General features: G+C 42.8%; 1 protein-coding gene across 1 annotated transcript; it reads right to left on the bottom strand.

The window, feature by feature from the left end:
• Positions 1-965: 965 nt before the first annotated feature.
• Positions 966-22,933, bottom strand: PARVG (parvin gamma). Its single transcript, XM_063354826.1, has 13 exons — positions 22,761-22,933; positions 20,186-20,287; positions 19,617-19,681; positions 16,685-16,787; positions 15,475-15,615; positions 14,938-15,053; positions 12,903-12,958; positions 11,952-11,974; positions 9,904-9,965; positions 9,722-9,790; positions 8,438-8,539; positions 4,614-4,686; positions 966-2,698 (listed from the first exon to the last, which is right to left on the bottom strand). The coding sequence occupies exons 2-13, from the start codon at positions 20,262-20,264 to the stop codon at positions 2,619-2,621; spliced, it is 969 nt and encodes a 322-aa protein (XP_063210896.1). The 5' UTR covers positions 20,265-20,287; positions 22,761-22,933; the 3' UTR covers positions 966-2,618.
• Positions 22,934-24,856: the final 1,923 nt, after the last annotated feature.

Raw genomic sequence — 24,856 nt, 5'->3', positions numbered from 1 at the left:
GTAAGGCAAAAGTAACATCTGAGAACAATAATATGTATTTCCTTTTCCCCCCGTTTCACGCTGTTGGAATATTCTTTTTAGCTGTCACGTTATATTTTCTATGAAAACTATGCCAAGTCTGTGACTACATCTCAAATGTAAATAGTGCACTTGTATATACTACACCAGTTTATGGAGTGGGTGTCTGTATGATGGATTGGTAAAATTCTGTAGCGTGTTTTAGGAATCAAACACAGGCTCTTTATCAAAGCATTCAGAGACATCAAGCATGTAATAAATTGGCTCACAACATAAAAAACATTAAAACATTAAAACAAAACTTAGTCTCACTATATTTTCGATTCGAGTGCATTAGCTGTCATTTTTTCCCCTGTATGTTTTCAAGAATGACTTGTTCATTACCAGGTTTAGGCAAGCTGGTGTTGGGAAGGGAATATGACCCTTTCTTCTAGTACACATCAAGAACTAGACTTCCCCTGCCAGGAGTCTGCAGAAGTACAAGCCCTGGACTTACTTACGCCGAAGGAGTGGACCACAAAACTCAGAACACGCAGATCAAAATCCAACTGTTTCCTTGAGCAGCGACAACCATCTGACCAGGGCAGCACCGGCTAACCCCCCCACCACCGGCTTTTTCACAGCCTCTAGGTTATGCCTAAAGTCACGCACTGGAAATGACTTCTGGTCACCGGCAGGGGGGGAAGAGTTTTGGGTTGGCTTCCTAGGTGGAAAAGGCCACGCTGCTTCTGTGTCACCACGAAACGCCCTCCTGCCCCCTCGCCCCAGCTCTCCGCAAGCCATATCCCGGTTTTATCTGCTCAACAGCCATTTATTCTACTATCCACTTGCCATGTTACAGGCAGGGCAGCAGGGATCTCTGAAGCAAGAACCAACTTCTCAGGTCTCCCAGTCGATTGCTTGAAGCCCATTAAGGAATAAAGCAAGATACCTATGGAGACTTGCACAAGAAAAAACAAGCGTTCTTTACTTAAATCGTTCAAAACAGCACGCGCCACTAACATTTGCTAGGGAAGCAAGCTGATCTTCTTGTGGCTCATTGGCACCACACATCGGACTTTTCTCTGTAAAAACATAAAAACAAGGTAATTATTGGTGCAAAAAGGATTAGGCTCGGGGCAGTTTGCAGAATTCTCTCCTCCAGCAGCTGTGCAGTATTACCATTTTCAAAGGCAGGGCTGGAAGACTTATCAGCATTGCTATCTAAAGATCTTTCTCAGGCTGCGTGATCCAGAACTAGACACAACAAATTCTCATCTGTAAATGTCAGCACTCATACCAGGCGAGCTTTGGTTTCCCCTTAACACACCGATGAAGCATCAGATCAGAGATCAAATGTCAGAGTCACTGACGACAGGAAATTAAATCAGTTTAGATGGAAGACAAAATAATACAAAAACTTTTTTTTAATTAGATCTCAAGCTTTATGCAACACAAATATGACATAATTTCAAGGTCAAGGGAGTAGGTGGAGGTTTTGAAGAAGTTCTGATTTAAAACCCTTGAGTAAGACCAAGGGTGACAGCTAACATAAATTGCGGCTAGGCTCGCTGCATCCAGGGGGAGCTGCTGGGACTCTTGGGGACGGTCGCTGGAAAAATTCAGCTAAGAGAGTCTCAGAGGAGTTTGAGAGTCCCCGCAGCACGGGTATCCTGTCAGAAGTGGCAGAAGCCAAAAGTTTCGCTACTCCTGCCCATGATGGCCTCTACTTCTACCAGCTGCAGAGGAAGCCAGCATCTATCCGCCTCTTACCGGAGAGAAACCACAGTCGTGTTAGTCACTCCTACAACGTGCTTGACACAGGAATCGGCATTCCGGCTAGTCAGAGATTATGTTAGGGCTGCCACAGGCGGGAGCCGGCCACAGTTTGGCATTAAGTTAGCAAGGAAATCAGGGCATCTTCCTACAGCTGTGCAGGAGGCCCCTCTGTTACTGCACAGCCTCAGGGCACCGTGTTGTTCCGAGTCCCTTTTCAAGCAGGCAAATGGTGAAACTTCTACAAAACACTGGATAAATTCAGATTTCAGTTCTGCCACCTATTCATTTGGTGTCTAATCCATATCCTCTTTCCTGACAACAGCTGGCCACCTGTCTAAAGAAAGCTTTGAACTTCAGCTTCAAGCGTGTCTGCAGTCTTCCCAGGGATGCCGCGGTGGGTCTCTCTAGCTTCCAGAGTGACTCAGAAGCAGGAAAGTGGGGAGGCTGCAAAACCAGCTTCCAAATTCACCTCCAGAAGCAAAGAAGGCAGAGTCTAGAAAAAACACATATTGCACTTCTTCGCAGCGCTACGGGGGGCTCAGAAAAAACAAGAGACAGGGCTGGAGCAAGAGCTACAGACACAGAATTAGCCAGTACATTGACCCTGGACACACACACACGTGCTTAGAGTTACTCAGGCTGTATATGTGAAACCTTGCATGAATACATACTTGGATACACAGTGTTAATACACCAGGTGTCAAACACAAGCACATGTACATAAACAGTGGCAAAACAGAGCTGGGAATCCAAAAATCAGACCATGATATGGCAGAGAAAAGAAAAAAAAGCAAAATAAAGCAAAAAAAAAAAAAAAAAGCCTAAGCTCTTGGCCTTGCTCTTCATGTTTCTTTGGTCTTGTATTTGGAATACAAACAATACAGAATCCGCATTGTAGCCTTCATATCTCCATTCACGATATCTGTGGATACACAAACCAGAAACAACAAAAACAGATGGGAAGTATTAGCAATCCCTGGAACAGAAATAGACTGCAACTGCCAGAGACAATCTTCCACCTTTCCCCAATTATAACGTGAACTTAGACAATCTAATTGTAGCAAGAAGTGAAACAGCAACTACAGAGCTAGAAAATTATTTATTTATTAAATGAACTTATGGAAAAGGGACCTTCACTGCAGTATCTTGCTGGAAAACAGGATAAATAATGCATAGTAAGAAATAATTCTTCACTAGCAGAGAACAGAAGAGATAATTTAATAGGATTTTGCAGCTTTAGGTTTTTATGATTATTCTTCAGTAGGAATCATTTGGGGAATTACCTGACACTTTATTTTTTTGGTTGTAATATGTCACTCATATTTTGCTGCTGTTGGCTGTTTTCTTTTTTTTTTTTTTCTCTTTTAGTTTTCAGCATCTGTGTTCTTGGCTAAACAAACTGCTCTTGTATTTAATAACTGCAACCGAAGACAGTACTGATTTAGGGGGCTTACTTGTCTTCTTGCAGTGCCGTAAAGTCACCAGGAGAAAGACTAACAATGAAACACTAGTAAATGAGATCCTTGAACAGCCTAAATAGTCTAGCTGTAATAAGTACCCTTAAATCATATTAAATTCAATCACTAGCTGAGGATTTTCTCAGTGAAGCTAAAGGATTTGCAGATGTTGGCACCAGTATTTCTTATACTGATCAACTCTGTATTTGAGGCAGTGCAGAATAGCCAGAGGCAAGGAAAGAAAGCATGGGGTTAACTCCTTTCATACAAAAGGTGAATCTCAGCATGGAGACTTGAGCTCACGCAGATTACTCTTTTTCAAAGGTAACATAAATAGCTTTCCAAACTCCTAGCTCTGTGCAATATGGCAAAAAGCCCATCACGCAAACTGCCAACATCACCAAAGCATTAGTGGCAAAAGCAAAAAAAAAAAAAAAAAAAAAAGAAAAACCAAAGAAAGTCCTAAATTCTATCTTTCCTCCTCCATGAACACATGCGTCTTCTTGCTTACGAATAACTAATAGGAGAAGAGATAATGCTTTCTATTTTTAATAAAGACTTGATTTCCTTATTCAACAACAAGCTTTTGAGCTTGATGGAAGAACGACGGGGTGAGGCTACATGCCCTGCAAGAGGTCAGGCTAAGCAGCCCCAGCACCATCCATTAATGTAGCCACATTCCTTATCCCACCAGAAGATGGTCAAAATTTTTTCTGTGGAGCATTTTTTTTAATTGGAAAATTGGACTCATCCAAAGGAAAGTGGATTTTTTTTTTTTGCTGTAGGGCACGAGAGAGGAACGTGCATGTACATCGATTCAGCAGTGAAAGCACTCACTTGGAAGTAGGAGATGAAGATTCAGCTCCCAGGTCTGAACTAGGCAGAACAACAACTTAAAACCTGTGAATTGCGTTTTCAGGAGACAGAATCCAGAAGAGCTGGGTTTGAATAGAGTGGTCAGTGTTTCTGATTTTCAGGACATATTCTGCAAGGTATCTCCTCACACGAAACAGGCTTGTTTGTAACGCACTAAAACTTTTTATGAGATAGGAAAATAGCTTTCCCTCTAGTTCAGCTGCTGTAATTTCCCTAGGAGCTGCCACTGGTTTAAATCTTTAACAAATACTGACCTATTAGACAGTTTAAGTTTAGTGTAAAGTTACTAAACTTCTAACAATCCAGCATTTTTAGTATAGAAATAAACTGGTTCAAAGCAATTCTACGCTTTATTGTTATTCAGACTGAGGAGCTATGGGGCAGCCATATAATGAAATGTGTCAGTGTCACACTGCAGAACCTACTTTCTTCAATTACCCTAACTTTTGCTAAGCCAGGACATTAGCAATTCTATTCCAGACAAGTTTGCATGTCATGACTCACCTTCAGAGTTCACAGAAAAATTCAGAAGACCTCCATCTGTCAGCAAGTCCAATGCAAGGTTAACGTTGTGAAGCTGCTCATGAGAGAGAGAGAGAGAGATCAATATAAGAGAAAATATTTTCTACCCAACAGTGCAGTGGCCAGGAGGTTTTAAAAAGCATTCCTCTATTAGCTGAAGATTCTCATTCATAAATATGTACTCGTATTCATCTCCTCGGTTTTGATGGAGTGCTCTTCAGAATTTCTACCGATTATCATATAAAATCAGATATAAAATCCATCTCCAACAAAACTTATTCCATGAGGTGGGCAGAAGAATACATTTATTTAAAAATAGACCTTACATGTGAAAGTCTTGTGTTAATGGATGTTTCCACAGGGAAAACAGGCTAGATTCGTGACTGGATCTAATAGATGCATGGAATTTATTTCTATCTTTTTAACAATGCCCATACACTTAGCACATTTGGAACAAACAAAAAATACATAAGGAAAAAGTCTCTGTATTTCACTCAGGATTACGAAGACTGGAAATCTTCCAATCAGCTATATTTTTGAGCTAGAAGTTTATGCTTTAACATATAAAAATGTCTACACACAATAACAGTAGCGATAATATCCTTAACATTAGTCATGAGAAGTTAAGCATACATCTATGAACGCAGGCTGGATGTTTTGGTTGGGGGGTTTTTTTATTATTTTTCCTCAGTTGTTTTTCTTTCCCTTCCCCACATAAAAGCAGTATCACACACATAGGCAGCGGCCACGAATGATTTTTTTTGAAGTAATATACCGTCCCGTTATTAGCTTCTTACAGCTTCAGGGCAGTTGTTTACCTGGCTTGTACTTAGCACGCTCCCTTCTTCTAATGAAGCAACAAGACCTGAACAAACTTTAAATTGTCTCTTCGTACATTCCTTAGGCTACTGAGCAATTTGTCCTTCAGGAGGCACATCACGGGTGCTCCCGCGCTGACAATAAGCACAGGGGTGCCCCGCGCATAAGCCAAGCAAAACCTGCATGCTCTGAAGTGAAGCAATAGGTTTATGTTTTACCTGGTTCTCTGATTTACAAGTAACTGACGCTGACACTTCGGGCTTCTTTTTCTTCCTCTCACAGTCAGCAGCCAGCAGAGCTTAAGCTTATACAAATCTATGCAATTTTCTGATCAGAATGAATAAATCAAACGTTTTCTTAACGAACCAGCATAGGTAAAAGGGGCACATTTCCCTCTCTGTAACACGTATGAGATTTGCAAGGAACGATAACATGCAGATTTTAAAATAAATCTTCAGCCAGAAATATTGATAAATACCAAAGAAAGGCAACCTAGAAAAAATAAGTCATTTCATCTGGCTGCGCTTCCAGATTCAAAAGAGCTGGACAATTCGCTAGGATTTACAACTGGACAGAGGTCAGGACATCTCGGGTATTTCATCTCTGGGCTTGTTTTGGCAAAAGTGCTGAGATCCCACAGTCGTGATAAGCACAAGGGCCCTCCTTTATCATCTTCTTCATCTCCTGGCCGCACAAAGCTCACCCCTAATTTCAGCCTATTTTGTGATTATATTCTTTGTCTCAGAACACACACCTTTCTATATTCATGAGTGCCCAGAGCTAGGTTTTCTTTACAGTTACTTGTAAACCTCATTTTTTGGTAATAAAGACCCAGAAAACCAGCAACAAGCCTACCCACGCACAGTGTCGTCTTCTTGCAGCTATAGGTGGGTCACCTCCTGAATTTATGCTCCTGCTTTCCTCATCCCTCCTGTCCCTCTAACACGGGCTCCTGCCCTGCCCATTTCTTGTTTCTATTTCCTCCTCACTACCACTGCTTCCACCCCAATTTCCCCTCCTTGCTATTCAGGAGGTGTTTGTATCAGCTTTGAACCTCAAGCTTTCCACTTGAATGAAATGCGAGGCACCACAGGGATCATAACGGGGTGTGCAGTTGTCACCATTTTTATAACACAAATGACGTGTTTTAAGTCTCAGCAAAGGTTATATTTTCATACTGTACTGTACCAATTAACATCTAAAATGACAGGGAGTTAGAAGGCACGGGGGAATTGAGACGTATTTTATGTTCAAATAACTGTTGAACTGTGGTCGCTCAGTATTTTTAGTTATATTGTCATCCCACTTTTCATCTGGTAATGAACATCAGAGGAGAAACAAATGGTAAATACCACTTTGGCAAATGGCTCAACAATAAGTCTGGTACTTGGAAGTAACTTTGGTAAAACGAAATTACTAAAATGTAGAGAATTGTACTGAACCAGTACCCAACCCCATTATATTCTTCTCTGAGGCTAGTGACCAGCATGTGTAGGGTAAGGACTAGAAAGTCTGAGCTCTGATTTGTACCTAAAATGTAGGGGTATCTCATTTTTTCAAAGTGATCTGTGAGCCTTGAATAGGGCTGATCCAAAAAATAAAAAGCTCATCTATGAAATTTTAAATAAAAATAGATATTATTTTTATTTACTTCCTCAGAATAAAGTTACTGGAAATATTAAAAAAAATTATTTCCAACTCAATGGACCGGAGCACACAATTTTGAAAACTGAGTGGAGGAGAAAGGGAAGAAAAACAACTGCAAGGAAAATGCTTTGATTTTATTTGATTCAACCCTTCAAAATATATTTTCAGGTTCAGAATCACCTTAGAAAAAAAAATATCTGAATTTTCCTAATACTTTTAACAGCCGTCAACTGATAGCGATGAGTCTTTGACAAAATCTGAACCTAGGTCTCCGACAATTGTGCTTTTAAATGTTTTGATGAAAAGCTCCACTGGAGTATTTATTAATTAATACAGGACCTCTGAGATTTTCATTACAAATAAATACTGCCCAGGGAGATTAACTGTGGTGAGGTTAGGAATCGGACGAAAGCCTTGTCTGTGCAGAGAAGCTGGAACGCAAACCACGCCAGAGGAGAGATCCCCTTCTCAGGCAGCTCTTGAGCAAAAAGGATCGGACACATTTCACCTTTGGAGATCTAACTGAATACAACCCAGGAAAAACAGCTACGGTTTCATGATTTTCAGAACTATACAATGACCCAAATGAAAAATCTTTACCCACACCGCAGACAATTTGATAATATCTCAAATATCCCGAATTATTTCAACATCCTAGATCTGTGGATCTGGATTTACAGCGGCAGCCCAGCACGCAGTACTTTCTGGCTGATGCCACCTTCATCTTTTAAAACACTGACGCAATCTGCCTGCTAGAGGTTGAAAGAGGAGTCAAGGCAGTCTGGCTGGGTAGGTTACAGCTCCTGCCTCGGGAAAGGAAAAGATATAAATTCTCAAGAGCTTCCTAAGCACAGAAGGGGCCTCCAAAATGTTCTGGTCATGTCTTGATCAAGGTATATTTTTAGGACGACGTAAGGAAACCTATAGGGATCCAGTTCTGCTCTGCATGAGGTGTCATCCACTTAAAAACGCTGTTTGCAGGACAGACTTGGAGGAGATAGATAGCATATCAATTCCCCGCCACGCAGAGCCTCTGTATTTCACTCGAACGCTTCAGAAGTACGTATCTGCCTACCAAAAGCAACTAACAATACTTTGCCTCCCGTGACATAACAACTAATTTTGAAGAAGACACCAACCTGTTCCAAGGTATTTGTGCAGAACCAAGTGCCTGCATTTGTACTGTCCCCAACCACCAACCTGCAGACACTGCCTGCACGTGACTTCACAGGCGGCAGCAGCAGCAAAGCAAGAGGTAGCGCTCTTCATTGACATATGGAAGAATTAAATACACAAGATGTTTGAAGCCTCAAGCTCTAAGTAATTAAATAACAACCTACCATCTCCGTGGTGCTGGCTGGAGTCAGGAAGAAATCCCTTAAATTCAGAAAGTAACCCTCCAGTTGTCCAATTAACAGAAGTAAGATAACTCCATCTGCAAACTGGATGAAGAATGATCTGAATAGTATTTATTATGTTGGCTTTTAGTAAAAGTACTCCGATAAATGCCATTCTAGCGATAAAGGAATTTAAATGGTACTCTGGCAAGCAGACGGCCTAATGACTCAGCTCCCTCAACCTCTTCTACAGTGAACTTCGCATTTAGTTACAGAAAGCTCCCAAGTTCGTATGAGTAAAAATACGACCTTGTAAAAGGACAGCTATTAAAACAAACTATTCCAGACACGAAGAGACTTCAGACGACCACAAGTGACAATGGCGTAAGTATGAATAAAAGAAAATTGTGCCTAGTGCCTGAGATTTACGACAAAACACTTGCAAAACTTCCTTTCTCGCAGTTGCCCACCAGGAAAACCCAGAAAAGCACCAGAACGCAGCGCCGCTTTTCATTCGCACGGCATAAATCACAGGGACCGCCACTGCACTGAGGTTTTGAATGCCCGGAGCAAAGCAAGACTTGTGGGTTGATTTCTCCCGCAGCTATTGTGGGTGTGTTTGCAGAAGCAGGGAAAGAAAAAGCCACGAGGGATGCTTGTTTCCCATCGCTCGCTCACTTGCTCGCTCCCTGGAGAGGCGCGGGAAGGATGCTCCGAGCGAACCGCCGTCCGCCCTCCCCAGAGGCAGCGGGAGCAGAGGACAGGGAGGTGCAGTTGTGCCCCTCATCACCGTCGCCCAGGGAGGAGATCCCAAGGTGCCTAACGAGCACCTCGCTTGCAATTTCACAGACTCTAAAGAAGCTCGACGTTCAGAGGATGGGACTTTGAAATGTAATGAAAATCAGGCCTTCCTACTGTGAAGCAAATCCAGGGTTAAAAAAAAAAAATCACTAAGCATCAGCAATCAACTTGGCTGTCAGTTTAATTGTCAAAAAACCTTAATTTCCATCCCTACAGAAAGAGCATCCATAGGAGTTGGGCAGACTCGGAAAGTTACTCCCTGTAGCATTACAAGGACAGCATTCAACACAAAGCTATATTTTTTCATTACTTATTAGTTTCAGAAACTTCAGAAACTGAAGCCTGATATCTTAAGCTGAAGCTGGAAAAAACTGTTATGTTGCCAAGTTTCAAATTACTACAACAAAAAGGAGGAATCCTAACGGAGAGAGGAAACACTCAAATGGCTGACAAAACATGGTTAACATGCAGCTTAGAGCAGGCTACCTGAGATTCGAGGTCTTTCACGCTTAATCCCAATTTTCCGACATGCTGGTTGACAAATTGCAAAAATACCTAAAGAAAACAGAAGGGGAGGAGAGGGTGGAAGACAAGATCACTTTTCTTAGTGAAGTCATTAATTATGTTTTACCTTATAAATTTTGACATCTATTAAAAAGGTAAATTACCTTTTTCACAGCATCCAGTTTATCTGGAGCACGGCTAAATAATTCATCAAAGGCATCATCTTCTGCATCAAAACAACATTAATTGGTATTATTTGCAATAACTGTCAGATCAGAGGTTTAAAGTGGCTCCAGGAGGAGAAAGGTGTTCACACGTCATAAGCCAAGGAGAAAGAGAGCCGTAGGGAGATGGGGAAAAAAATCCTGCTTTTGTATTTATCAGAGGACAGGGTGACAGGCTTCCCTTCAGCCCTCTGACTACATCGGAGAAAACAATTTACTTCATTCAGCTCTGTAATTTTTGCCTGCAGACGTTCTCAAGATTTGTGCTGCCACCAGCCTGAGCAACGGCCAAGTTTCCCATCTCTACAGTTTATCTCTTTTCAGTTACGTTGGTTTAACCCTGAACCTCTGGGATAAAATACTATAAGCAGAGAAGAAGAGCCGTACATTTTAGTGCTCTCCCCCAAGAGAAACGTCAGTTACATCGAATTTGCAGAAAAACAGCCCCCCCCTTCCTTCAAAAAACCACAAACTAGATACTGGGTTTGGAGACACTGCTCTTTCTCTGAAAATTCACGCACCTCAAAAATGACCACTGCTGCCATCCAGTTTTAAAGGCAGGTACCGAGCCGGTGCCAGCAGCACTGTGCCCGAGAATTAAGACGAGTTTAAAGATTTCCATGGAAATGAGATTCATCAAAGTCCCTGTGAACGCCCACCCCCACCTCCATTTTCTGCCCAGGTTCAGCAGGAGCAGGCTACATCTCTTCATGGTAACCCAGCCCAAAGACTGCTCTGGTTCAAGCCCGAACAATCATTTGGAACGCAACTGAAAATCAAGGGCAGCCCGGCAGCATAACTAAATGGAGCACCAGTTTCCACGGTGCAGGAAAGCAAAGGCAGCTTTGCTCGAGGAAGGTTCCTCCCAAAAGCCAGCGACAGAGAAGCCTCCACTGAGAAAGGGTTTCCTCGGGCTTTTCCGTTCTCCCTGTTGAGGGGGTCGCTGCAGGAGCAATGTCGGGGAAGGGGTGAATCCATCAAACGAATCACCCAGCAACAGTTTGAAACCTGCAGCAGTCTAGCAAACGAGAGAGCCCTCTTCTGGAGCCACGCTTTGGGACTCCTCTCTTTGCTAAGCAAGCTGCATCAGAGAGAGAGAGAGAGCGCATTTTGAAGAGAGTATCGCAGATTTCTCTTTCCAGCAGAATCAGCCCACTGTAAGAAATACCTAATTACAAGTTGTATGGGGGTTTTTTTCCCACAATTTCAGCCCACGCTAGAGGCCGCTCAGAGCAATAAGTGCTAAATATGTATTAAATGATACAGTTTGCACCTCTGCAAAGGATGAAAACACGAACATAAAGGGGACAGCAGAGAATTAAAATGGTTGTGTTGATTCACTGGGGATGCAACGTCCTCCTTTGCGGCAAGGAAAAGCATCTCCCACTGAAGCCTGAGCAGTGCCCGGACCCTTTGCAGGCTCTGAGCATGTGGACATTTTTCAACCTCAAGTGTTTCACAGCCCTCAAAAGCCCTAAGGGTAAATTCTCGGGGGACATTGGTTTTACTGAGCTGCTGTCCATAACCGAGTGGATTTCAAAATCTCATTTGCAAACTGCGGAAAGGAAACTACATTGAAACTGGCAGCAACAAGAAGCCCAATTCTCAAGCCATTATGCTCGTAAATCGTTCCAACAGCGAATGAGGTCAATGCGTAAATCCAAGACAGACTTTGTCCATCCCTCAGCCAGGTCTTCTCTGCTGGGGGAGAGAACCCAAATATCAACCCATTGTATTATTTCTTGTCTCACCTCCCATTTGTTGCCTGTAGTCCACGGGCAAAGTCACCACCCAATTTCCAAACTATATTGTGTTGATATGAACACACATTAACAGAAGGCATTTGGAGAAAAACACGAGGGGAAACTCATTAATCTCCATTAACTCTAGCGGAAGCGTACTGGCATCAGGAGGTAAAAATGGATCAGAAAATGGTGTATAACAGCACATAATAGAGAAACACTGAACTTGGCAAGGCCAGTACTTACTTGACTGCGCTTCTGAATTCACTCTAAAAGTGCGATAAGAAAAAAGAATTAGAAAAAGCATTCAACAGAACTGATCTTATTCATAAGAAAAGCTTATCTGCGCCATCAGCTGTCTCGTAAAGCAGGAGATACAGTACAAAGTGCCATTAACTTTATGTCAGAGTAACTTTCCAACAGACGTTTTTAAGTACAGTGTATATCTGCAGAGGTTCTTGGAAGTATATGAGATTTTAACTGGCCCACAGAATAATGAACATGAGTTTTATAACCACAATCCGTAATATCCTTTTCTAAGAAGCTGCTCATGATATCAGGATTTGAAGATGTTCTAGCGTATAAAAGACGATAGTAGGAAAATCTGTTTCTAGTGCTTGAGATGATGTCCATATTTTCTCAGTTTAAAAATGGCATCCTGATACTTAACTCCTTTAATAATGACAGCATCTCACAAATTCAGCAAGCTGAAACTGAAGAACTGCCTCCTTTCTCTTTATTTAATAACACAAGAGCAACAAATTAATAGTGGGTTGAAACCACTATGGCCTTACAAAATTTCCAGTTTAGTCTGAGACTAAATTTACAGTAAACTTACAGTCTGAGGTAAATTTACAGTACTGGATTTTACTATTATATTTTTTATTATATTCCATGGCAATGACAAACGCTAAGCCTCAGAAATAGTCATACACATTATTTTAGAGAATTTTATATAAAGAATAAAGCGGGAGGATATTATACCATAATACCCAATCTGGAGAAGGGGGAGAAAAGAAAAAAAAAACACAAAAACCACCCAAAAAATAAAACAGAGAAACAGCTCACATGCATATGCATGGCTGGGTTTACACTTTTTGTCATCATCATGAGCCCAGCTTTTTTTTTTAAGGGGAAAACACCCACAATATTTCCTTTCTGATTGACAGTGTAAAAGACAGATATATCCCTTCTTACTTGTTTTCTGTGATATTTTCCACTGCAGTTGCTGTCTTTAATCCTCTGGAGGTGTTCTGTTAAAAAGACAATAAATATTTTTGGGCTTGTTACACACAAAAAAAATTAATCTGAAAGCATTAAAGAGGCATTCATGAACTGTTTGCCGTCTTAAATGATTACCAGAGTGTATTTATTCAAGAAGTCCAGCACAATTAGTACAGGCATTTTGAGAGGTGGCTGCTCCCTTCTGCTCTCTTGCTCTTCAACCAGAAATTATCTACTTCCCCACCAGAGGAAGCTGAAGGAGAAGCACCTGGTCCCGCAGCTGGTGAAGTCCAGAGGCTGGCATGTTCGCCTGGAGACCTGGTGAATGCATCAAGCTGCTTTGGGCAGGCAGCGATTTCCTGCGCACCTCATTGCGTTACGGACTCTTCAGCTTTACAGCACCGGAGGTGGTCAACTCCCCCTTATGACGACCTCACGCCATGGCCTACCACCCATTGATGAATCTTACGATTAAGCTTTGGTAGGTTGGCAATTCTTACTATTTCTGAAGCAACCTGGGATCTCTGCTTATGTCCTTGTTTCTTTTTTCCACTATATAAATCTTAGTACTCCACAAAACATCAAAAAACAACTCAACTGACAGTCTGAAGAGATAGGAGAGGGTGGGAATGCCTGCTGCTTTATTCAGGCATGTGGCAAACATCTCTTATCACAGAAAAGTCTTTGGTGTTTGCTGCTCTCCCCTTTTAGGCAGTGAAAAACACCCTCTGTTTACATAATGAGTCACCTCCTTTGGGTCAACTCTGAAGAGGAGCACACCCAGCCCCGCTGGGGAAAAGGCCAGTCCTTCCTGCAGGCACGCACTGCAGAAAGGTCAGGCCTTTTCTGGTCTCCTTTGGGTTTCCTCAACATTTCCCCCTTCCTGCCCCTGACCCCTCTTCTGAGCTGTGCCTTCATCAGCTTTCCTCACTTTTGACCTAATGATTACTGTTCCCACCAGGGGCACTGATTTCTCCTACGGGAAATCGGCCCACTACATGGTGATCTCCATTGCTACCCCTATCTCTCTCAGGGTGAACAACCCTTTCCGATGCTGCGGTTTCACAGATAATCCCTCCCAATTTCTGTGCAGCTGAGGCACTCGCAGCCCCACAAGGCACTAGACGGAGGGCTGCTTTCCTCAGAGGCTGGGTTGTCACTCATCAGACCCACACGACAGGAGCGTGGGCAGCAATGCACAACTTGGACTCCCATTAGATACCAGAGAGACCACTCCTCTGCTGAAGAGCTGGGATGGGGCCACAATGGCTACCTTTCCAGAATCAAGCCCCAGAAGCAGCTGTTGCTCCAGGGCACTTTTAAACTTCCCAAAGAGACACGCGTAGCTCAAGGGCATGCTTTGTTTCAGTTCCAGCTATGATCCTCCAAAATTGGAAAGAAGAGCACTAGGTCGTACTGTACAGACCGTGTGCTGGGCTCCCAACACCACTGAATTGCAAACCCTCTGTTAAAACTGTAACACAGTGGTGCTAATTTTTGCAGTTATATCCCAAATTGTGGGATATTTGATGTTCTGCTAAAGTTCCACAGTTGACTTTAAGAAACAAAATAGAGGAAGAAGGCATGTAGAACTCAGCTTGTAAAGAAAAATGCCAAAATGTGACCCCCAATGGAAGGGGAGTAAAAACTCCCCCTGAAGAAATAAGTCAGTGTCACAATGTATTTTAAAACACTTAGAGATAGTAACAGGAGAATTTCTTCTTTTTCTTCTTTACAGAGATCAACAGCTGTTTTCAGTTGGAACCATTTATTTTTTTTCATCAAGGAGAAAAAACAGCACAGTGTTTCTACCCTTTTAAAGATACAGCGTGTGAACTGAGAACAAAATGAAAGTCTAGTCCAGCAACTTCAGAAATTAAAAGGCACGGTTCACAGAAAATACAAGTAACTTTCACCACTGCACACACACTTCTCCCTAATTCTAAGCAAATTAGTCTTGTGAAGGGTCCCTAGGATCTACTGTAACAAATATTGAAACTCTAATTACCTCAATGGTGATTGTTTCCACTTGAACATTTGGAGGCATGGCCAGGCTGGGTTCAAAGCGCTTTGCTATTGCAACCAGAAGATGCAGTGTACTCAGTAAGTCCTTTGACAAGATAGCTATTACGTGTAAAGAAAGAAAACAATGTTTAGTGTGCAAAACAATTAAACCTCACTCTAATATCATAAATCTTCCCTGCGCAGAGGATCCCAAAGTCATGAAGGGCCATAAAACAGGTGGAACATCAGATTGGGGTTTATATCATATCACAGTTCAGCAATACCACACCTTAGAAGTCCTTTTTGTGAGTCATACACATGGGCAGGGAGGGCTGTTAGGTGGTCCACAAGCCGCACACTTAGAGGATGCAGCTTGCATGACCCAGTCAGGGTCAGATATTCCCGTCTCACTTCTGATTCAACTAGTAACTGAAACCAGGTTGCTTAATCACTGATCTGACACCCCTTTGCCTCACAGCAGCCTTGTAGCAGAGGAAGCCCCATGATGGGTAATTTTCTCCAATTTCACTTCTGCACCTACATTCCACACTCCATTTCGGCTGACTTTCTTCCGGTTGCAAACACTTTGCCACGGCTTCCAGAATCACAGAGAGTTTCTGTCGCTGTTTCTTTTCTGTCAATGCGATCTTGTCAACATCCAGCTTGAGAGATCCTAGGTTTTCTTTGACAGAGAGAACATAGGAAGAAGGATGTATGTTAACACCACCATAGGAAAAAGAAAAATAAAATCAGAAACATGAAATGAAAGCAAAGCACACAAAGTCTTGTCTTAAATGTTCTACACCACTTAATAGCTTCCACAGACCCACATCCCACACCCGTATGCCTTGTTAAACTCCTGCGCTCTCCGAAAGCCTCAGTAAAACCAGTGAAACTCTGCAAAAGGGAGAGGACTCAAGTCATTCCTTGCAGCATCGTCCCCCAACCCTAGCACTCCATGTTCCTTCTTTTCCTAGTGGAAGGCTACAGGAATCAAACAAGCGAATCTTTCCTCTAAATAGTGGAAAAAGGCAGTATCAGCTCACATATAGAGAAGAAATCCCAGCTCGTTGCTCAGGCAATTACCTATGAAAATAAGCCAATCCTGTTCACACTGCTGCCCTCAGCCTTGGTGAAAAGGAGATATGATTTGAAAGACTTCCCCAAAGAGAGGGAAAGGGAAAAGAAAAATTAAGTAGGGCCAGGAGAGATGAAGAAATAGAAACAGACCAACAGGCTGTTCCAAGAGATGACAGCATTATACAAGCACCTCATAGTGTAGAGAGCCTCTTAGATTTTCATCAGTTCCAGTTCCAGCCCAGTGCTTAGAACTAGAACTTTTTATTTTTATTTTTATTTTGAAAGCAGGAAAACATATAAGTTATAGTGCTGATTCCATCCAGTATTTCTGGTAGCATCACAAATCACCTTTGCGCTTCTGGCTTGTGAAGCCCTCCTTCCCCTCAGAGGCACTGTAATTTCACACTTCAAAGTTAACCTTTTTATTATGTTAACTAGCAGGTAAAAAGACTTTCTTGGAAGAAAAATAATTATAGAAAAAACAATAGCAGATGATCAGGCATTTGTTCTGAATTGCAATTATCACAGATGGTTCACAGTGCAGCGCTTTCTCCATTAGCAAGAAGCAAGGCTCCAGCAGACCACGGCTATTGCAATTCCTGAGGTTTATTTTGTGATCTGGAAGTTCCTTTAAGATGTGCTTGCGAACGAAACTCAAAGCAGCAGCTTACCCAAAAGATGATGAAGTACCAGCCCATCGTAGAGATCTTCTTCCAGACTTTTAACTACTATGTGTTCCTCTTTCAGAGTTTTGTTAATCCAGTCAATCAATAACTGCAGAGGAAAACAAAGCAGCTGGCAACTATGTTCTTGTTGTTTAGACATCATAGAACTCAGCGCTATATTGTGTTTCACCTTTCTCTTTCGTCCCTTGTCTCACACCTTGGTTTGCTTTCAACGACCACTTCCTTTGTGCTTTGTAGTTGTTTTTTTAAAGGAAGTTAAGCATCAGTTAGTTCTCCCTAATTTTCAGGTGAGATAGACGTCTCACAACTTATATTCCTATGAATTTTGTAGGAATAGTTACACAGGTGGAGAGACAGACCCTATTCTCACTGCTACCAGGGAAAAGGCTGCAGAGTATACTTCCCAACACTGGACTTCATTAGACATCTCAGAATTCACACAAGTTCCACCATCAGACAGAAGTTTGTAAAGCAAGGAGGCTTCACTGACCCTGTTGGCTGCTTCTTGGAGTCATCCATGTTACTAGCACTCTTCCCCTTCCTCTCCTATTTTTGTTTTCTTTTTCTTTCTGCAATTTGGTACTATATCTGTCTCCAAATACCTTTTTTTGGGGGGAAAAAAAAGCATTTTGTTTATTTTGCTGTCTTACCTGGTAGTCCTCCCATCACCCGTTCCAATATCCTTCCTGCCTTTGCAAGGGGAAGCTGCTCAGGAAGCCAAGGGCTGGCTACAACTGGAAGGGAACCACGTTTCCAGTTACATCCCTTGGCCCTGCAGCCCCTTCCTTGAGCACCGTGCTCCTACACAGGAGACCAAAGGAGCTCCCCAGGACTTCCCCAAGCCTGTGTTTTATCCACTTATGTTGATAGAAAGGGAAGATGACCTGCTGAAGCAGAACTGAAGAGCAGTAGCCCCAGCTGGCTGCTAACAAGAACCTCTCAAAAGAGGGACGGGTGTTGCTTGTATTGCTATTATTGCTACAAGTGAGGGTCTGGAGTTTGTTGTGTGGACAATATCCTTCTCGCTCGCTGTAAACAGAGGAGAACATTCCTAGCAGATCCCTGTAAGTTAGCCAATATTAGCAAAAATGTAAAAAGCAGTTAGAAAAAAAAATAAATGTCTCCGAGATGCTCGAAACCGCACAAGAAACAAAAATGCTTGGCGCTGGCACATGCCTGAACTGAGAAGCTGTCAAAAGGTTTGTAAAATACTTCCTCGGCGCAGAAGTAACAAGAATTTTCTAGACCAGAAAGCTGTGCTCCTCAGCTAATGCTTGCAGGTTAAGACCTGTCGATGCTTTAGATGTGTGAGGGACAGAGTGGTACCCCAAACGTAATGGTACAACCAGATGGAAGCTGGAAAAGCAGAAAGTACTGCTGAGGACACGTATCCATCCCAACCTCTTCTCTGGAGGAGCCACAAACTCTTTAGATTAAGAAGGCAATCACTGGCACCAATGGGCACCCAGAGGACTGCCTCCCTTGGGACCCAATTTCCACCTCCTCATCATCCAAAGAAAAAGAAATTAGACAGTGAAGAACATTGTTTCAGGAGTCTCTGATGGGAAATGGCTTAAGCGCTGAAGCTCACAGAAATCTCCATAAACTGAAGAAAGCTCTTCATTTTTGGCAGTCTGGAAAGAATGAATTCAGTGTCTCTGTAGACAACATAATTGCATTTTGCAGCACCACCTTTCAGATTTTCTCTTTTGTATAAAAACATTGTGAAAGCCTGACACAAAAATTAAATCTTTTTGATCAAATGTGCATGAAGATTTAAGAAAACGTGATCTAGAAATGCACATATTTATGGATTTATGAATGCCATACAACACACGTATCAGCACAAAGCCTAAGCTGGTTTTCATAATATTTATAGCAATTTTAGTATCTCCATAATGCGAGACGTGCTGGTCTCATAAGAGACACGCCACTTTTCTTCCAGCAAATGTCAGTATGTTGGCCTTCCCCTGGGCTGTGCCATTAGAGAAACACGGTGACTGAATGCACAGGGGAGATTTTCAGAATTACTTGGAAATAAAGTACTTTCCCATGAAATAGGATTCATCCTTCACAGTTACCTCAAGCACAAAATACGCCATACAACAACTCAAAAGCTTTTCCCCTGAATTCTTGGTGACTTGCACACCCTTCATCCCTTCTCCCTCTGCTCTATGCTATCCTTGTCAGTCTGCATCGCAGCTGAGCCAGTCGCCGCTGGAGGTAGAAGACTGGAGGTTCAAGGCCAGGCTGGATGGGTCTTTGCACAGCCTGGTCTAGTGGGAGGTGTCCTTGCCCATGGCAGGGGGGTTGGAACTAGATGATCTTTAAGGTCCCTTCCAACCCGAACCATTCTATGATTCTAAGGCAAGACAGAAGACTTAGAAATCAGCACAGCAACCCTAGAACTTGTTATCATGGGATCAGGGCAGCAAACTTGCACGTATCTGAACATCTCTCTTTAGCCACAACAAATGCCGACGTGGGTTTGCTTTCGATCACGGTCCACTGTCCCAGGTGGACTGCCATTGCTCTTTCTTACACTATCATTACAATGAAGGAGCAACTGGGTACTCCTGGTGTGGCTCATCCACACGTCCCAAGTTAGGAGAGGTAACATATAAGAAGAAACTCAGTTTTTAAATCAACACTCCACTTTACACACAGCAGCGACCACTCATGGGTGATGCAGGCACCTGAAGGCTGGTCTCGTACAGCCCCAGCCATCCTGGCACTGTGCTGAAGCAAAAGCTCTGGTTTGCCTGCGTGGAGCCCAAGTGCCAAAAGCAGAGCTCGTTCCCATCCAGAAAGTGTGGATGGGGCCAAGGAGTTGGGTAATTTACAGGGCCGAGCATTAACACAACAGGTCAAAACAACTTGAGTTGAGGGTTAAACAACATAGTAAAAGAATTGGTACCAGTTTTAGTTCTTCCAATTTGGGATTATTCCTTGAGGTTGGTTTTATGAGTTTCTTCTTTTCACCTATGAAAGGAAGCAAACAGGATCCATTACAATTATCAGATATGACTAATGCAAATTTGCTGTAAAGTCTGCCATCAGTTTAATATTACCCAATATCACTAGCTGCTATATGTAGAAACACTGTCATTTTTATTTTAACTGATTCCTTACGAGAAAATGGCATATCAGACTATTAAGACTGCTGTTGGAAATTATGCTTCAATGTAATTCAAATCAGTCAGACCTAGACGGACAATTCTACAGAGAGGAAAACAAACTTGGTCAGATCCTTATGTGTAAAATTTAAATTTCAGTGAAAGAACCAGCTAGAATTTGTGTTGCTTCTTCATGACCTGCCTCTAGAGAGTCAGGAGCCGAATGATACACACCGAGCTTACTCACTGCTGATAACACCATGGGACCACTGCTGAACAATACACAATTCATTTGTACTGCACATTTTCTGCTTGGTTCCTCTTGGTCATTCTTTGGCCCTTTTTCTGTCCTGGTTCATAAAATACATACCTTGAGCGATGACATTCTCAGCTAGGAATTGATTAACTGCAGCAGGCTGTGTAAACACATTTAAAAAGTCTGTATCCATTGCCTTTTCTCACTCTTGGTAAACTGGCAAAAAATATGGGGGGAAAAGGAACATAAGTAAACGCATGTAAAGATCAAAATTAGTGCTAAGAAGAAAACAAACCAACTGAAGGGTTTATTTCAGTTACTACTTCATGACTGGTGGATTCCTTTTTAAAAAAAAAATAAATCTGAAAATGTATTTAAATGTGTGTAAAGAAAGAGAAGTTAAAAAGAACCTTTACATATCAAAATGGTTTGTACTTCCTGCTGCACCCTTGGTCTCTGTTTGGCCAAGGAACCCAAATATCAGAAGCCGCCCTTTAAAATTTGGAAGCCTGTAAGAATAGGCCTGAAATTAAGAGTTTGCAATAGCGTAAGTTAATATCCTTTAAGGCCTCAGTCCTGTGTGTCCTACTCAGAGTGTCAGAATTGGTATACTGGGTAACACTAGCTTGCCTGGGATCCAGTCTCTCACAGCACCCAAAAGCAGAAGCTTAGGGGGGAAAAAAAAAACCCAAACACAAACAGAGCAAGCACATACAGCTACTTCCCTAAAACACTTCAACAGCCTGTAGCTCAGCCTTCCTAAATCAAAACTGGGATCCTGGTAATTAGAAGCTGTCAACACATTTACTTCCCGTGAACTTCCCATCCACCCCTTGAACGCACGTCTCTCCCACCATTCAGCAGAGAGGAGCTGAAGAGCGTGGCTTTACCTCGCGTGAAGACCCCCCTCCCGTGGCTTGCTCCGACCTGCCACCTGCCAGCTTCCCCTGAAGCTCCCCACTACGCACGGCGCAAAGAAGACCAACTGGTTCTCATTCTTCACATCACTGTGTCACTACTCCATGCTACTACTGTATTACTATCCTACACCCTCTTTCCGAGTCTGAGGAAGCACAGCCTACATCTTAGTCATCCTTCATGGGGCAACCACTCCGTAGTACCTTCGGTTGTCCCGGTCGCCTTGTTCTGAACTCTCTCCGGCGCTACCAGCGCTTTTTGAAGCACTAGGCACCAGATCTGCCCAGATTTAGAGAGGTGCACCGCAGCCTTCACAGTGGTGTTCTCTACACCTCTCCTCCTCATTCCTAACGCTGTTTGCTTTTTTGATCACCGCTGAGAACCAAGCTGACACTTTAATGGAACTATGTATTATATCCCCAAGACCTTATTCCTAAACAGCAACACACCACTCAGAGCCTATCATTTATCTGTAGAGCCAGTATTGTTTTTCCCCCATGTGTTTCACCTCACATTTATTGACGTTGATTTCCTACAGCCATTTCAGAGCCTGAGAACTGCAGTTCCTTAGCATTTAATAGACTTGTTGCTTGTTACTAATAATTAGCATTTGCGAGGAGGCCTTTGTGTCTCAAGCTGCATTTCTGTGAGGCTTGGTCCTAGACAGAAGTCTTTCAAAGAATAACACACTGCAGAAACGACACGAAATGGAAGACGACTGGGTTTGGACACGTTCTTGGGGTTAGCTATTTAATGAGAAATAGGAAGGGGTGGAAGACACTCTTCTCACACGCAGGCTTCCATGTCTGCTGCAACCAGCCTCTGCAGCCCATCGTTCAAATTTGCCATTGGGAGTTGTGACTGCCATGCTGCTTTTTCCAGCCTCCACCCTCCCGCACATGTTATTTATCAGTACTCGGAGAAGAGATCGCTGTAGCAGACAACTGCTTGAATACTGATTGCAGAGGCACTTCATGATGACATTTTTAAATAGAATAGAGGTTTAATTATTGACTATTCAAATGAAATGGCATAATTTGGTCCTCCATTCGCTGAGAACATCATAGACGTACAGGCTCGTCTGTTTTAAAGTCAGGGGGTGTTTTATTTCTCCTGTGCCACCTGCTGAGGCAGCCAACAAGTGAATTTTTCTTAGGCCAAGAGGTAGACTATTGCACAACATTGCGGTGCCACAACTACCGACAAAAGAACTTATTCTCTAGGTGGGTCAGATCAGCTCACTTTTCCTCCGTGAGTCTTCACACAGCCTGGTTTCCCACATATTCCCGATATACGACATAAAGCATTAATGAGCTACCGGGGTTCTCTGGCATACGAACTAGCTGTAGAACATCCACAAGGCACTTACCGATGTTACCAAATTGTTTCGGCTGTTTTATTTCCTGTTTGAAAAGACAAAAACCCTACTCCGCATTAGCTCAAACACATTTCCGAGCAACGGTTGTCTAAATAGATCACACAAAGGAGGGCACAAAAACCAAGTGGCAATGTTAATAGTAATATTTCTGCCTTCAGAAAACCAGAATTAAAAAATAAATAAGAAAAAAAAGAAAGAATATACATTGTGCGCCCAGTTTACAACTTTTACTTCCTTGTTTAGTACTAGACCTTTCAAGAGCCATTTTTGCTCACTAGCATCAGAAGAGATGTTGTCTTAGCGAGAACAATCCACGTGGACACAGAAAGTCTTACCGTAAAAAAAAAAAAAAAAAAAAAAGGCACCCAGAAGAGTCCCTTTTCCCAAACTTACTATTCGCTCCTTCAGTAATTCTCCAGCAGCTCTTCCAAGATCTTCTCAGAGGAGGCGCGATGAAATTTATGGGGAGCGGGGACTGACCCCCAGGCTCGGAGCGTCCTGCGCCGAAGCGGCAGCCTCCCATGCGGGGCAGCGCCAAACGCGCAGGGTCTGCGAAAGGGGAAGTTGCGCCGCGCGGTACTGACTACTCTTAAAAACGAAACCGGAGCCGTATCCGGAACTTAATTGTCTATGTGCTTGGTCCCTGCTGGAGGCTAAAATAAACAGAAATACAAATGCAGGAAACGTGCAACTCCTGAAATACCAGAAGGCATTAGAACGGTGTGATCGTTCCTCCATGGTACCGCACGGCGCGACTGTTCGCTAGTCTGCGTCTGGGGCGACTCACAGCGCGCTTTTTCTTCGCGTGTAATAATTAAACAGCCAACAACAGACAAAATCATCATGCTACATCACAGCTTTTACTCATGGCCCTTTGAGCATTTTATAAAGCAGCTCAGCGCTACTCTACTTACCTGGCAGAAGGAGAAAGCTAGCCACAAGGAGAATAACTCATTTGTCCTTAGAGAGCTAGAGTTAGCCACAGCAGGGCCCAAAATGCTCGTCTGAGACACGAGTTACCTCCACCAGGCAGTGCTGCTGCTCTTCCTTCCCTTTTCCACCGTTAATTACAGAGGAAAAGCTCCCTACAGCAATCACTTTACCTGGACATTTCCTTCAGGTACCGGTTACATTTCTTAACTTTTCCAGAAAGAAAAAGCGACTCTGCAGTGTTCCATGAAATGTCTCATCCCAGAATGAGACAGTGGACAGCCACACTAATTAAGCCGGTCTGGTTTAATGCTGTTAAGGGACAGATTCCTGTGTTTAGCTCCACACCACAGACAAGAACTGACAGTTCTTTGTGAGCTAAATGGGATAAAGGAAAGTGGGTTGAAAACGGATTTCTAGCTGCCATGAATTCTTAGTAACTGAGAACTTAACCCAAAATCCTTAATCAAAGGACAGGCTTAGTTGTATTTTCTAAGCAGATAATAAGCACAATATTACATCAAATTAGCAAAGATCCAGGGTACCTTCTTACCTATGCGCAAGTGCGTGCCACAGCTGAGAAATGTAATAAGTAAAAAACAAAAGGAAGGTATAGTTGGAGATGCTATTGGCAACTTTGCACAAATCCAGTTTTCGTATCAGCAGGCAGAGGGAGCAGGAAGAATTAAAAGTTGGGAAATTCATCTGTAATTACTATGTCTCTCCCTACTTCAGCTGGCAACTCAAGTGACTTCTTTTCTTGAAGCACATCAGTGTCAAAAGCACGAGTCTGAAACACATGTGATGGACAAGCATCTTTTTTCCTCCAAAAACTGATGTCGTCACCAGGGCATGAAGTATCCGGTCTTGTATAGAACAGCACTAGTAAATTCTGTATCAAAGCTGCATTTGATTTTATGCCAATCTCCTACCCCCCAAGTCTTTCTGTACATTCCCAAAGCACAACTCATGCATACACACACACCCACACACACACACCTGGCCCTCACATAAAAATAGCCACTGAAGAACAATTCAAGGAATCAACAGCACTCCCACCAATAACAAGTTCTGATAATGCATTTTCCTGCTTCCCCACACAGCCTTGCTTTATTGGAGAGCCACTCTATGCTCCCTCCATACCAGAGCAGAGGGAAGCACCCAGGCATTTTCAATGTCACTCCAGACTGACTTGGATTTCTGGCCTCCCAAGAGCTCTGCAGACACATACGGGACTGGCTTCGGCATGCCAGGCTTCCCTCCTGTGCTGCTGCGGAAGGGAAATGGTAAACAACTTGGTCAGGTCCAGCAGCTGAGCAATATAAAACGAAAAGTAGATGAAACCTACAGAAGGGCTCATTTGTGTCTGCCCATACAATCCCATCACCTGTACCAGGGCCAGAAACCTGAGAACGCTGCTTTGCTAGGTCGACATAGATCATCATGTGTCTAGGACCCTTGATGAAGAAGGCAGCTGAAGCCCACCTTTCAAAAGTTCTTCCCACAGAGAAGGTCCACTTAGCCAAAAAAAACAGATGTAGAAAACCAAGTGATCATCA

This window comes from Chroicocephalus ridibundus, chromosome 1 (genome assembly GCF_963924245.1).
Source record: "Chroicocephalus ridibundus chromosome 1, bChrRid1.1, whole genome shotgun sequence".
NCBI classification, from domain to species: domain Eukaryota; kingdom Metazoa; phylum Chordata; class Aves; order Charadriiformes; family Laridae; genus Chroicocephalus; species Chroicocephalus ridibundus.
The sequence above is the reverse complement of the archived record's forward strand: the minus strand, read 5'-3'. Positions and strand labels throughout refer to the sequence as shown.

Excerpts from the sequence above, each read along its gene's own strand:
- PARVG (XM_063354826.1), bottom strand. The coding sequence starts at position 20,264 with ATGGATACAGACTTTTTAAATGTGTTTACACAGCCTGCTGCAGTTAAT. Across the intron at positions 16,788-19,616 it reads AATTGGAAGAACTAAAACTG|TTATTGATTGACTGGATTAA; the intron begins GTACCAATTCTT and ends TTTCCTCTGCAG. Across the intron at positions 12,959-14,937 it reads TGGAAACAATCACCATTGAG|AACACCTCCAGAGGATTAAA; the intron begins GTAATTAGAGTT and ends TCTTTTTAACAG.